This window comes from Stegodyphus dumicola, chromosome 9, assembly GCF_044657685.1.
Source record: "Stegodyphus dumicola isolate Sdum_Otavi_A_Nest chromosome 9, ASM4465768v1".
Taxonomy (NCBI): domain Eukaryota; kingdom Metazoa; phylum Arthropoda; class Arachnida; order Araneae; family Eresidae; genus Stegodyphus; species Stegodyphus dumicola.
Genome location: NC_140776.1, coordinates 89294401 through 89308182, shown reverse-complemented (window position 1 = coordinate 89308182; position 13782 = coordinate 89294401). Strand labels below are relative to the sequence as shown.

Sequence of the window (13782 nt, the reverse complement as noted above, 5' to 3'; positions counted from 1 at the left end):
ATTATTTAAAAATACAAATTTTAAAAATAAATCAAAAAATTGGGCGAAATTTATTTGGAATGAACCTAAATTTCGAAATGTGTAAGGAAGAATAAACTAAGTTTAATAAAAAAAAAAAAAAAAGAGAGAGAGAGAGATTAATAAATGTATACCATTGAATTAACATGTAGGAGCTAAAATTTTGAGAGCTAACTTTTTAAAAACTACTCGTGCGATTTTTACATAACTTAGCAGTTTCGCATAATTTGAACCGTAGAATCAAAATATGGGGGGGGGGGGGAACTGGCATGTCATTTCAGAAAAAGTCCAATTTTGTGTCAAAATACCTATATCAGAAAAACGCTATATATAAATCTAATACACATCCTATGTCGCGCTTTCGAGACATGAAAAAAGCAAGTTAAATTTCGTCATTCAGTCCAGTAGAACGGGAGATACGGAGCTGTCAACTTATTTCTTTGCTGTTTTGATGAAATCTCTCTTAAGTGTGTATTTTGGAAATGAACCTAAATTTTGAAACAGCCAAAATTTTTGTGTACTTTTGGCCGCATGTTCTAAAGACTGACTTAAATGTTCGGTTCTTTCTTATGGCCTAGAAGCTTGATTACTACGTTTTTAAAGGCTGTTTAGGCTTCTTTTCAGCAACTTACATTTATTCGTCAAAATTACTACCTTTGAGAAGTTTTCTAATGTCAAGATCAGTAAAGACAACCTCTTTTTGTTTGGCGGTTGATAAGACTGGAAATTTGTCGCGGCCTTCTTTTGTTGTTCATTTGTAGACCTCCTTTCGGCAAGACTTTGACAGATCGCTTCATCAAGCCTAACTTGATACGCAAAGGTGGAAGGAGAATTTTATTCGGATCTATGATAGCTTTTCTGAGCACATTTTAGGTTCTAATGAAGCCATTTGGAGTAGCCTTTCTTTATCTTATGAGTTCTCTGTCGCAGTTATCCTATTCACACAAAAAACAAGAAAATTTTGCGTACCCTCCTTGCTGTCTTACAGCATAGATATTTTGAGATCGCTGCGTGTAATCCATTAATGATCGCCGTATTTAATTTTATCCAGAATGAATTCCAAATCTTCGTCCAATCCTCCCACCGTCTCTTCATCTTCCATTTAAAAAAAAAGTCTGTAAATTTATGAGGGGGCATCTAGAGAGAAAGGGCGGAGAGGGTTTTAACGAACGACCCAATGTACTAATTTAAAAAAAACGTATTGGAAATAAAAGAAAAATGCAGCAAAATAGAAAATTACGCTTATTTATACCAATTTTCATTAGAAAACTGAAAGGGTCTATGAACCCCCTCTCTGCATCAGACCCCGTAACTACTTTGCTATGAGAATGCTCAGTATAACCCTCCCTAAAAAAAGGTTTTATGTTTGTTTTAAAGTCTCACATGTTTTTTTTTTATTTTTTTTATTTTTTAACAATTTTAATTTGCTTACAATGCGATTTGTATAAAATTCTGACTTGGTGGCAGAAAATGGAGATCATTTTCGAATTCAGCGCTAAAAAATACATAAAAATCAGTTACCTACAGTTAAAAAACATAGACAACGCAAGGCTTATGTTATGAGCCCTATTTAAAAGATTACTATATTCTGCATCATCGTACTTTCTTAAAATCTCAACACTAACATGGAAAATAAAGTTTCACTACCAGAAAACCGAGAAACAGGTTTTAATACTGGTCCCGTGGAGAAAACAAAAATAATACTAGTTTCTAATCCCACCCATACTGCAGTTATGCAGTGTATCAATAGTCAATAGAAAAAGGCCATATGATATATAATCTATGCTGCAAATGTTTACAGCTTCTTATTACTCATCATGTCAAATTAAGCATTACATTCTACGTATTTTGTTAAGAGAATAACTACAGCAATGCAATCTACAGTTACTGCTTACAGAATAATTACAGCAGCGCAAAGACCACCTGACTGTTAAGGTGGTCTACTACGGCAGCATTACAATACTAAAAATTTTTTTACACGCAGAATCGCTAATTAAGAAACTATGTTGCGTGCAATTTGGCAGAAATATAAAGCAATAGGTCAGTTTTCGAATCACAATGTTAGAATCAGGTTTGAAATGAAATTTACTTAAATATTATATTTTAAAAAAATTAGTTTGAAATACGTAATTTTAATGTGTAGTTTGGAAAGCCATCAATAGATGGCGCTACGAGTTAAAATTTAACATTGTAATCTTATTTCTGCAAAAATTCACGAAGTAATTGATTTTGATATCAGTTATAAATCATATTTTTTTCTAAATAATATTTAGAAGCGTTTCATATATTCCTTTATACACAGTTTTCACTAAACATTGTCAGCTGTCAGCAGAATGACGTTTACGGCAACCCTATTGCATTGCTATTCCGCACTCGTTTTGTTTACATTTATTTGTACTGTGGTCAGTTTGCAAAAAATATGCGAAAATATCAAGGACGACCGAAAAAACATCCTGGTTTTAATAAAAGATCCAGAATTCAGCGTAAACGTCGAGCTCAAGAAAAAAATATGAAATTAAATTCCCGAGATGTGGAAGATTCCGAACAAGCGGATGTTTTCGAAAGGTGAGAAATAATTTATTCTTTATATCGACTACCCCGTGTTTATGATTTCGTAGTAAGTTAATTCCGAAGTAAAATATGCGTATTTTTTTTTATTGAAGGTCAGAAATTATTGATACAACTGCATCTGTGTCAAAGGAGAATCATTGCCCGGATGATTTTTTTACAAAGTAAGTTTTTTTTTTTTTTTTTTTTTTTTTTTTTGTATATGTGTGTATGAGGGGATGCTAATAATTGTTCAATTGTGTTATAAGAATTTATTCCTCCATTCACACTAAATTGTTGGGAAATATTGAAAGGGTAAATTCCAATTCACAAGGAATTGCTGAAATAATTGAATCTTTTCAAAAGTATGAGCATGTTCTTGCGATCTAAATTGAATTCACCATCATTACATGTATTATTGGAAATTTTATAGTCATATGTTTGCTACGAAATGCTTTGTCAGTTACCTATGGTATATTTTAACAGGTGTATGCACATTTATTCATGTGCTCGCTGTTCAACTTGCTTTTTTTTATTATGTCATTTACTTGGATGTTAAAACTTTCTTTTAGCGTTGGAACATTTTATGATCATTTAGTAAAATTTATATATAAATATATATTATTGCTTGTTTATTTATGGTTCTGTGTATTTGTCATGTATGCATGTTGTGAAGTGTAGTTTTTGAAAAATATGTCACAAATGTTAAATTCCACCAAAAACTGAATTGAATTGATATTGGGATGCAGGTAATTAGAAAATATCTGCTGTGTATTTTGAGCGTAAACCAAACTAGTGCCAAGAATGGGACCAATACGCTCAGGCTTGCTTAGCCTTTTTGCCATTGTCCAAATTGAATTATCTCCAGTATAAAGGGAGTGAATGCTTTCTCTGTATAACATTAAAATATCCGTCTGATCAAAAATCTACCAATAAGAAACTTTTCATATGTTATGTGACAGACTTTCTGCAAACAGAAGTCCTCAGCTCTGTTCTTGTGCATGTTTTTTAATTGTGGTTCAGATGTGTACTTCTCAAAGGAATTCTTCTCATAGGAAGATTATCTGAACATTTAAAAACTATATTCTGCTTTTAGGGGCCTAATATTTTATGCCCCTAAAATTAATATTGAAATTTCTAAAATGTTGAAAAATATGTCATCTGGATTCTGTACAAAAAATATAATCCCCTTTTTCATTTCTGCATTTGCAATTCCTGCATTTTCTTTATTCCTACATTTTTTAATTGGAAGGAATTTCATTCGCAGAGCCCTCTAATTTATTCTTACAAATCATGTAGTAATGTACCATTTTAGATAGATATAAATAACACATTTTGTAATTTTTCTAAACTGTGGTTATACAGCATGATATAATAGCTACACAGGGTATGGCGAAACAGTATACAGCAATATCTGTCGCACTGTCTGTGATGGGTGGTAGTCATACATAGCTTAATGCTTAAATTTGTTATGTGTTATTTATTTATTCATGTTTTTTTTTTTTTTTTTTTTTTTTTTTTTTTTAATTATGTTATAGCAGTTTATTTCTTTCATTCTTAGGTCCAGAAGTGAAAAATTTGACTTTTCTACGCCAGAAGTTACAGCTAATGTTCCTAAGACAAACCAGGCTTTCCTGAGGTAAGTTGGTTTATTTTTAAAATAGATATTAGCTGTGCATGATATTACAGTTACTTAATTATGGTTAACTAATTATGTATTAATTTAGAAGTCAAGCAACCAAAATCAGCGTTATATTTTCAAATAGTGAATATTTCTAAATATGATGCTGATTTTTGTTGCTTGACTCTCAAATTAATACTTGGTCGGTGTGTTATTGTATCTTAATTAAACTAATTATGGTTCTTTTCTTCTCAGTTCTGATCTGGACATTTCAGTTATTGACTCTGACGTAGAAGGTAGAAATACAAGCTCTCTTTTGGGGTAAATATGTATTTCTCTATGCCAAAATTAAAATGTCATCATTTATGTTTTTCTTTTATGGTGTTACATTATGTTGTTTACATACTGATAGCTATTAAAACTGTTAAATATAATATTGTAGCTATCAAAAAGAGGGGGATGAATTTGATTTGTACCAAATTTGGACGTTTTGCATGAAAGAACTTGAAAATAAAAGATTTTTTTAAAAATATATTCATTGAAATCAGTGAAATTTTCAGTCGGGACACTGAAGCAAATGAAAATATTTTGGGGTTTGATTCTTTTGATGGGAGCCTCATCAATAAGCGTACTATCTTTTTTAAATATTGCTTCTTTTTCATTGTTTTCATGATGTTTTATGTTCCCTTCATGAAAGAGATTTTTAATAATTTAAATTTTGTTAATAAAATATAACAAAATGAAATCTGTGATTATGTGGCTGTTATTTTTTCCATATATATTTATTTGAGGAAAACCACAAATTTTATTATTTTACAGAATTTTTAAGAAAAATATAAGGATAAAATTTTTTAAATAATTCCGATTACTACCTTTGCTTTCCTCTCATAATGTGCCTCAAATTAGAGCAATTAGACAACAAATTTAAGTCGTGATCTTTTTTTTCCAAGTTTTTTTTTTTTAGGCTTAGGAGTATAAATTGCTTATCCCCACAAGACGGTGCATCTTCTTAGTATGCAATCCTAAGGCTCCGTTCACATGATGGTATAAATGTCATAGACGCATAATCATTAGGCACAAAATGTGGGAGTTCCATTCTCACCTGCGAGAGAGGGTCTAAGCCATAGCCAATTAGAGAAGCTAAATTTGTGCATGCATGTATGTGTCTACAGCTTTCTCTCTCAATAGGTTTTATGTATATGCTCTGATTGGCCGACTCTTATATCAAGTCGGCACAAAGTTGAAAACTTCAAGCTTAATGCCCAAACTAGTTTTTGTGACATAGCAAGGTCTGACTACAAAGCGTTGTTAGTTGGGAATTATGACATTTATACAACGGCTTGAATAGAGCCTTAGAAAGCCATTTGGTAACTGAGTTATCCACCATGAAAGAGTTATTCTTGCCCCTCTGAATTCAGTGTTTACTGGAACACGAACATTTTATACTCAGGTGTAGAGGCCCTTCATGTGAAACCTCCGGCACACAAAGTAGTGACTAATATTGCACGAGCAAATGACACTGCGAGCATGGAAGCAGCAGTTGTGAAGATGACTCATCTTCTTGTAGTAATATACTGGTAATCCAGTGTATTATTATTGTTAATTTATTTGCTATCTGTTGCCTAAATTTCCTAAACCTAATTGCGAATGGGCTGCCTGCATGGGCGTTTTCATGGTTTTCCCCGTGTATATGAGCCATTTCCCTTAGAAAGTCCTCCATGAAAGCATTCCTCCTCTTAGGAAGATCAAGTGCTTTGCTGTCATCAAATAAGCCAAATTTAAACCTAATTTGTAATATTTATATATATTAATTATATATATGTATATATATTGTATATATATATATTTTAGCTTGGAGTCTGAGCCTCTTCAGGAGAACCTTAATGATGAATTTCTGTGTCCTGATTCACCTTTAATTATCGAAAGGGAAGATCGACAAAAGGCAAATCCATTACCATCTGGCAGAACAATTTGCAATATGTCTTTTGTAATAGTGCAGGCTAGGACATTAGAGCAACATTCCCTAAATTGTAAATTTGGAGGATCATTTATTTTTAACAAAGTGATTCGACGTGGTCTTGTCACTACATATAACTATGTATGTGATAAAATTTTATGTGGGGAAATGGCAACAATTTGTTCTGATATGGAGAAAAGCAGCCTAAATCAGCTTGCAGTATTAGGTGCGTTATCTACTGGCAGTGGATTTTCACAAGAGGAGGAAAAGTTTAGCATCATGGAAATTCCGTATATGAGCAACTCAACCTTTGCTTCTTGTGAGCGAACTACTGGCAAAATAATACAGGGATGTGCACAGGAAACTATGTGTGCTGCTATAGAAGAGGAGAAAAGGCAGGCAGAACTTCGCATTGATAATGATGGTTATCACTGTATAACTGTCATTGTTGATGGAGGTTGGTGTAAAAGAAGCTATGGGCATGGTTACAATGCTTCAAGTGGCATATCTGTTATTATAGGCATGGTCACCCAGAAAATTTTGTTTGTTGGAATTCGCAACAAAGTGTGCCTTATATGCAGTGCTATTGAAGATGGCAAGATGCCAAATAAAGTGCACTTTTGTTGGCGAAATTGGAATGGGCCTTCTACAGGTATGGAAAGCAGTGCCATTGTGGAAGGTCTGAATTATCTCCAGTGTGTTCACAAAATACGTTGTACTCGACTTGTTGGAGATGGAGATGCTAACACAATGGCCAAAGTGAAAGAAAGCGTTTCATATGGAGGACGGGTGATCAAAGTAGAATGTGCTAACCATGCTGTTCGAAGATATCGCAGAGCTCTTGAGAAACTTCAGCAAAATACTGCGCGCTTCCCCGGGGCTAAAGGAATTGCTGCCCGTAAATTGCTGAAAATTAAAATGCCACTGTTAGTCAGAGGTGCTAGAGTAGCTATAAAAGCTCATGCTTTACCTAGCCATTATCAGCACACACAAGAAGCTATTGATGCATTAGTATCTGACTTGAGAAATGGGCCACATCATATATTTGGCAAGCATGATGCTTGTAGTGCTTTTTGTGCAAAGAAAGGTGCAGAGTTGGACAGCACATACAATGAAATTTTTTCCTCGGGTATGTTGCAAGCTATTGAAGCAGAAGTGGGAAGAGTACTGATATCGTGTATGCCATATGGTTTTATTGAATTTTTTACTGATTTCTGCATTATTAATGAGCAATTTTTTCCAGTTTATTGTTTCTGAGATCACAAACTTGGAATATATATTCGAAAGTAGTGGTTCCTCTCACTGCTGCTGAAGAATGTGACCTTGATTTCTTCAAACACCTTAAAATGCTTGCTCATAACGTTTTCCTGCAGAAGCAAAAATGAGCATCCAGAGATGAAAGTTTCCAAACTCTTCAAAGCAAGCGGATAGCATTGAACAGCAACCTGGGGATGATGAAAGTCATAAAATCTGGTGACCCGACAGGCAAGAAAATTTAAATGATGATAGCTGCTATAAGCCGATCGGCGGAAGTTCAGATTCCGGCAATGAGCCAAGAAGAAATAAAACTATTTGTCACCAGCCAGAAAGAGTAAGGAAAGTGTCTGCTAACATGAGAATGAAGGTTTTTGATGCTGCAAAAAAGCTGATGGAAATAGAAATGCCAGTACCCAGCCTGACATTCCCCCCCCCCCGGGGGTTGACGTAGAGAACTCTGCGAAGCTACTGGCTAGGATCTGTATCTAGGCAGTCTCTGCTACACCAAACAAGTGGCTTGCATTAATCCTATCACAATTCAGGACTCCTGATTCAGCTGGAAGGACATCCATACAATGATATTTGAGAAGAAGACATACAAAATTGAGTATTGTGGAAAGATGATTGCTTATATCTTGAACGTGGATGATCCACTTGTCTACAAAACTCATAACCATTCTAAAAAATAAGGACATCAAATTTCAGTGCATCCTGCTCTCACAAGAGAGAAAGGTGATCATTAGAAGCCTTCCCAGCTCCACATGTTAATGCTGCCTCATGTTGCATAATATAATAATACACACACTGGCCAATCAATAAGAAACCTTTCAGATTTTCATCTGAATGCATGCTAGGGATGAAATATCCAAATTTTTTCTATGATGTGGATTATACTTGGTTAAAATGCCAGTATAAGTAAGGTGTAAGAGTGCTTTTCATGATGAATGAAGTAAAATGGGGAAAAAAGGCGGCAGATCGTTCACCATTTGAAAAAGGGGCTTATTGTTGGTGCACATTTAGTGGGGGCATCGATTTCGAATCCTTCTCTAAAAAATGTAACTGCAGTTCGAGCATAGTTTTCAAAGACAGTGATCGGCGGTATCTCCGATGAATTGTACGGCAGAACACGGATTCAACTATCACAAATCGTCAACCAAGGCTCTTCCCAACAAATTTCAGCTAGAACTATGCGCAGCGAATTGCAGAGGGATAGGAATGCATAGTTTTGGTGCCTGTAAGAAAATCACTCAGTTCTGCCGACATGCAAGACTTCATTTTCAGTGGTGTCGAGAAAAGACACTGGACATCTGAGGATTGGAAATGGGTAATGTGGTGGGATATTACATTATGTATTACATATTAAACATAAGTTATGGGTTACCTCATAACTACAGAAGGTTCCTGTTCGCTGCCAGAAAAGGTTGAAGTAATCTGCAATGTAAATTACCGACAGTACATGAGCTTTGTTCATTTATGGGCATGATAAAATTTTATCGATGCTTTTTGAAAAATGCTGCAGAAACTCAAGGAGTCATACACGAAATGTTAAAGGGTGATAAAAAAAGATCATTGTAAAGTTCCATGCACAGATGAAGGTGTTTAGTGTATTTAATTATGGCAAAGCACACTAGGGCTATCTGCCTAAGAGAAGGGATGCCTTCGTGGAGGACTTTCAAAGGGAAACTGGCTCATATACACGTTACACATGGGGAAAACCAGGAAAACGCCCATGCAGCCAGTACGTTCGCGGGATTCGAAACTCGGACCGAACTACCAGTGTTCAGCGATTTTACCGCTCTGCCGCTGGTAGGCCTGCACAGATGAAGGAATTCACCAGTTTGAGAAGTGCAAATCTGATTTAGTCAATGGTGCCCTTTTGTGTTTCCCAATGGATTACCCTTTGTGTGCAGATACATCAGACTTTCCTATAGGATCAGTATTGCAGCAATTGGAAGAACAAGAACAAGACTGAAAACCTATTGTGTTCTACTCTAAAACATTAAATAATGCACAGAAGGTTTATAGTACCTATGACAGAGAATTCTTAGGAATATATCTTTCTGTCAAGCATTTTAAACATGTATCGGAAGGACGCAAATTCATCATACTTACTGATCACAAGCCACTGTCATATGCATAGAAGCAAAAGAATGGGAAGGCATAACCCAGACAACAACACCAACTTCAGTATATATCGGAATTTTCAACTGATATTCAGCATATTGATGCCAAAGAAAATTTAGTTGCAGTTGAAGTAGTCTCAGTTACTGGCTATGAAGCAGTAGCAGATGCTCAAGAATATAATGAAGAATTGCAACATTTAATGACAGGTAGTGCTTCACTGAAATTTAAATCATCTACATTAGCATTTTGGAAAACATTAAGATGTGACAGCTCAACAACCAGTATCAGGCCTTTTATTTCAAAGCAATTTAGACAACAAATGTTTCATCAAATTCATAATTTTGCTCCTCTGGTATCAGGACAACTGTCAACGAGATGACTGAAAAATTTATCTTTCCAAATATAAAGAAAGAAATTCACGAATAGACTTAAAGTCCTGTTAATTGTCAAAGGAGCAAAGTCAACAGGCATACAAAATCTAAAATAGCCGAGTTCCAAGCACCTCATGCTAGATTAAGTATTGTGCAAGTTGACCTGATTGGGCCATTACCACCATCTGCTGGTAGGACGTATTATCTGACATTTATTGACCATTTTTCCTGTTAGGGAGAAGTAGTTTCTTTACCAGATATCACAAGAGAAATGGTTGTCAAAGCATTTTACAATCATTGGATTAGCAGATTTGTTGTGCCTAGTTCCATAATCTCAGATCAAGGAAGACAGTTTGAGTCGCAGCCTTTCAAGAGCCTTGCAAAAGTATGTGGTGCTAAAGTTTTACGTTCCACTCCATACCACCCACATTGCAGTGGGAAAATTGAGCAGTTTCTCAGAACTTAAAAAAATGCAATAAAGGCTCACAGCAACATCAGATGGACAGAAATCCTTCTAGGATTCAGAGTTGCAATATGTCCTGATACTAATCACTCTGTAGCTCAAATGGTATATTTTATGCAAATAAGGTTACCATGTGAGTTTTTCGACTACCTACCACTAAAACTAAACCTGAACCATTTGTAACAAATTTACTGTCTTTTATGGATCAGCACCAGTTTATCAACTGCTAACAAACATAAAATATTTATGCATAAAGACTTGAGATCATGTTCTCATGTGTTTGTGAAAACTGATCGTGTGAAAAAGGCACTTGAATTTGCTTATTGAGGGACCATTTTTTTGTGGTGAAAAAATATGATAAATATTTCCGAGTCTTAATTAAGGACAGACAAGTTAACATTTCATTGACAGACTGAAAGCAGCTTATTTGTTACTTTCGAACAAATTACTAGAAACAGTGACTAAAAATAAAAAACCATTTCACATTTCATGTACCCAAAATTCTGATATTGTACCTAACGTCAAATCTATTATTCTAGATGGTATGAAAATCAGAAAATGTGTTGGATTTAAGGACTAATGTTTTGTATATTTTGCTATACTTCATCATCTTCTAAATATTAGTAAATATATATCTGCATTAGTGATAATCAGCTGTGAGCACATAGTGCACCATCTGCAACTCATTTGGGTATAAACTATGCTAGTGATTATAATGTCCTTGCTTTTTCCCATATGCCATATGTTGCATGAAATTTTGTTATATGAATCTAGCTTCCTGTGAGGAATTTCTGTGATCTTTCTAGTATGTATGGTCAAGAATTAGGCTTGTGATATACTGTCATGATTTTGCCCACATGTTCCCTGAATATACTACCATTTCCTTAGGAAGACTTCCAAGAAGAATACTGTTGTGAGTTCTAAGCCTAACTATGGTTTGGAACTGTTTATAATGAATTATTGGGATTCTGCACATGTAATGTGGATGCAATTCTATTTCCATTTAGAAGATTTTCTGCAAAGGCAATGCTTTAGCTGTGAGATAATACTGTTTTGGAAATAAAACTGATATTTATTTAGATTTGTGGTATTTATAAGGCAGTTTATCAATAGCAGGTAGCATCTTGCCTCTTTGCTTTGATCAGGGCCTGTGCAACCAGTGGTAGTCAAAATTTTATAATTTAGCAGAGGGCACTGAGCAGCAAAATTTAGAGGCAAAAAAATGTTCAGAACTTACGAAGACATCAGCCAGCAGAATTTAGGATATGCAGAGATTGCACTGAGTGGCAATAGTGCCATATGTTACATTTGCTATCTGCATTATTAATTTGTGAAACAATTTCAGCTGCTTGAAAATGCATTTTTCTGTTAGAAATTTGTATTTCTTGCAATTTCTTTTTTTTGGGGGGGGTCGAGAATATGGTGTTAAAAATATTTTATCATTTTCTTTTTTTTTTTCTTTTCAGGTGAAAATTTTGTGCATGATTTGGCTTTCATTGAGACGTCTCTGGGTCAGGAGTTACTAAGGAAGAGAAACTTACATGCAGGTTGAAGGATGCAGTGTCAAATGTATAAGGAATATAAAAGATGCTGTATATTAGTATAAGTTTGAATAACCATAATAAAAAAATTTCTTGAAAATTGTGTTTTTTCTGAGAGTTATTAAAATTGGAAATAATTAATTACAATATTTATGAAAATTTTCGAAAATAAAAATACAAGTAGTATTTAAAAAGTACTGCAAAACTCATTTTTAAGTAGAAAAATTATTCTCAGATGAAATTCTTTATGCAAAAGGATTCGATTATGCAAAAGGACTTTTTTAGTATTTGAAAGGTTCATTTGAACCCAACAACTGAAACTAACGTATCCCCAGTTTATTGATACCAACCATTTTGTTGGTATCAATGAACCCACTACTTTCTAAAAGCATTTCTGTCAATTACTAAGGGCTAATGAACAAGTGTTGAATTCTCAAGATGAATGTTGCCGAAACAGAAAAAAGTGTACTTCAGAACATTCTGCAGTAGCTCAAACAAAGTCACGGACCTCATCTATACTGTAGTCAGAGAGAAATTATTCCCCTTCCTTTTCTTTCAAAAGCTGAGTTTCCAAACGCACAACGGGAGGCCGTTGCTAAAAGCTGTGGAACCAGTTTTATAGCTATTTTTAGCAACTTGTGAGCTGTTTTTCAGATAACACAGTAAATCTCGGGGAGGGGGAATTTGAAATCATGATCACTGCCGGTACGGCAGAATTTACGTACAGCAAAATTGTAAAATTCAGCGAAGCATCAAGCAATAAAATTTTAGAATTTTGTGGGAAGGGCACTTGACAACAGAATTTATTGCGTACAAAGTCAGCAAAATGCATAGCGCCGTACCTGATTCATGATACAGCAGTATTCATTACCAATAGCAAACTTGTTTGAGGATAAGTTCGAAAAAATGTTTTCTAGTTGTTACCTAAAATCGGTAAACAATAATCTTTGAAAGATTATTCGATTATATCGTTACTAATATGGTAAAAATTTGAAAAGCAATCAGAAGCCGTATCTCTAGGGTCTTCAAGTCACGATTTGTTTTTATTTGTTCGAATATGATATTTATATCTCTCTTCCTACAAGTATGTATCTTCGTACGTATAAAGTATCAAAAATAATAAAAGTAATTAATAAATTTTCTCTAGTTGCCCTGAAAACTACATCTGAATATAAAGATAAGAAAGACATCAGTAAATTGCTGTTGTTATTTTTGCTGATCATAATGGTAATCAACCGAACATGATCACATATACCGTCTTCAAAACTTTGATTTTTATCAAGCTTCATATAAATACTAGGTTTTTGTTAGTCACGTAATTTGACATCCTAAATTTAAGATGACAGATGAAATAATGACTAGTTCTGAATTAGCTCACTCAGGAAGTAAAATTTTCTCCTTCCCGTCAATATAGCATATTTATAGCTCCCAATGATGGCGATCACTAACTAAATATGTTATGGATTAAAACCCTACTGCACTCCATAAGTTTTTCTTTATTCGCTTTATGTGCATGCATGCATGCTTGGTTGTGGAAGAAATTAAAAAGCCCATCCTTTTTTTTTTTTTTTTTTACTTAGGTTATTCGAATGTATACGCCAGACATTTATTTGTTGAACTGTAGTTATAATTTGGAACGTGGTGCTAGAGCCGTTGGAGCCGAACCGAACGTCAGTTTGTTTAGAATTATAGAGTTTGATTACGCCAAAGCAGGTGAATTTGGAAAACACCAAAATCGGTCATGCATCCAACTCGTTATCGAGGCTTGAACTCCGGATGAACTACCAGTGTTCGGCGGCTCGCTTGCTAGAACTGCGTTAGGCTCTTTGAATGTAGCAAAGCCACGAGGGTTACCTTCTTAAGATGGCAGGCCTTCGTGGAGT

The 13782-nt window shown here is 34.7% G+C and overlaps 2 protein-coding genes across 4 annotated transcripts in view; one reads left to right on the top strand and one right to left on the bottom strand.

The window, feature by feature from the left end:
- Positions 1 to 13782, bottom strand: part of Atg1 (serine/threonine-protein kinase unc-51-like protein Atg1) — a 279303-nt gene that overhangs the window by 179743 nt on the left and 85778 nt on the right. The gene's annotated exons all lie outside the window — the stretch shown is intronic.
- On the top strand, positions 1967 to 11999 carry LOC118197996 (uncharacterized). Its single transcript, XM_085823740.1, has 5 exons — positions 1967 to 2583; positions 2682 to 2750; positions 4127 to 4204; positions 4442 to 4507; positions 11825 to 11999. Exons 1-5 carry the CDS (start codon positions 2438 to 2440, stop codon positions 11826 to 11828), a joined length of 363 nt encoding a protein of 120 aa, XP_085679866.1. The 5' UTR covers positions 1967 to 2437; the 3' UTR covers positions 11829 to 11999.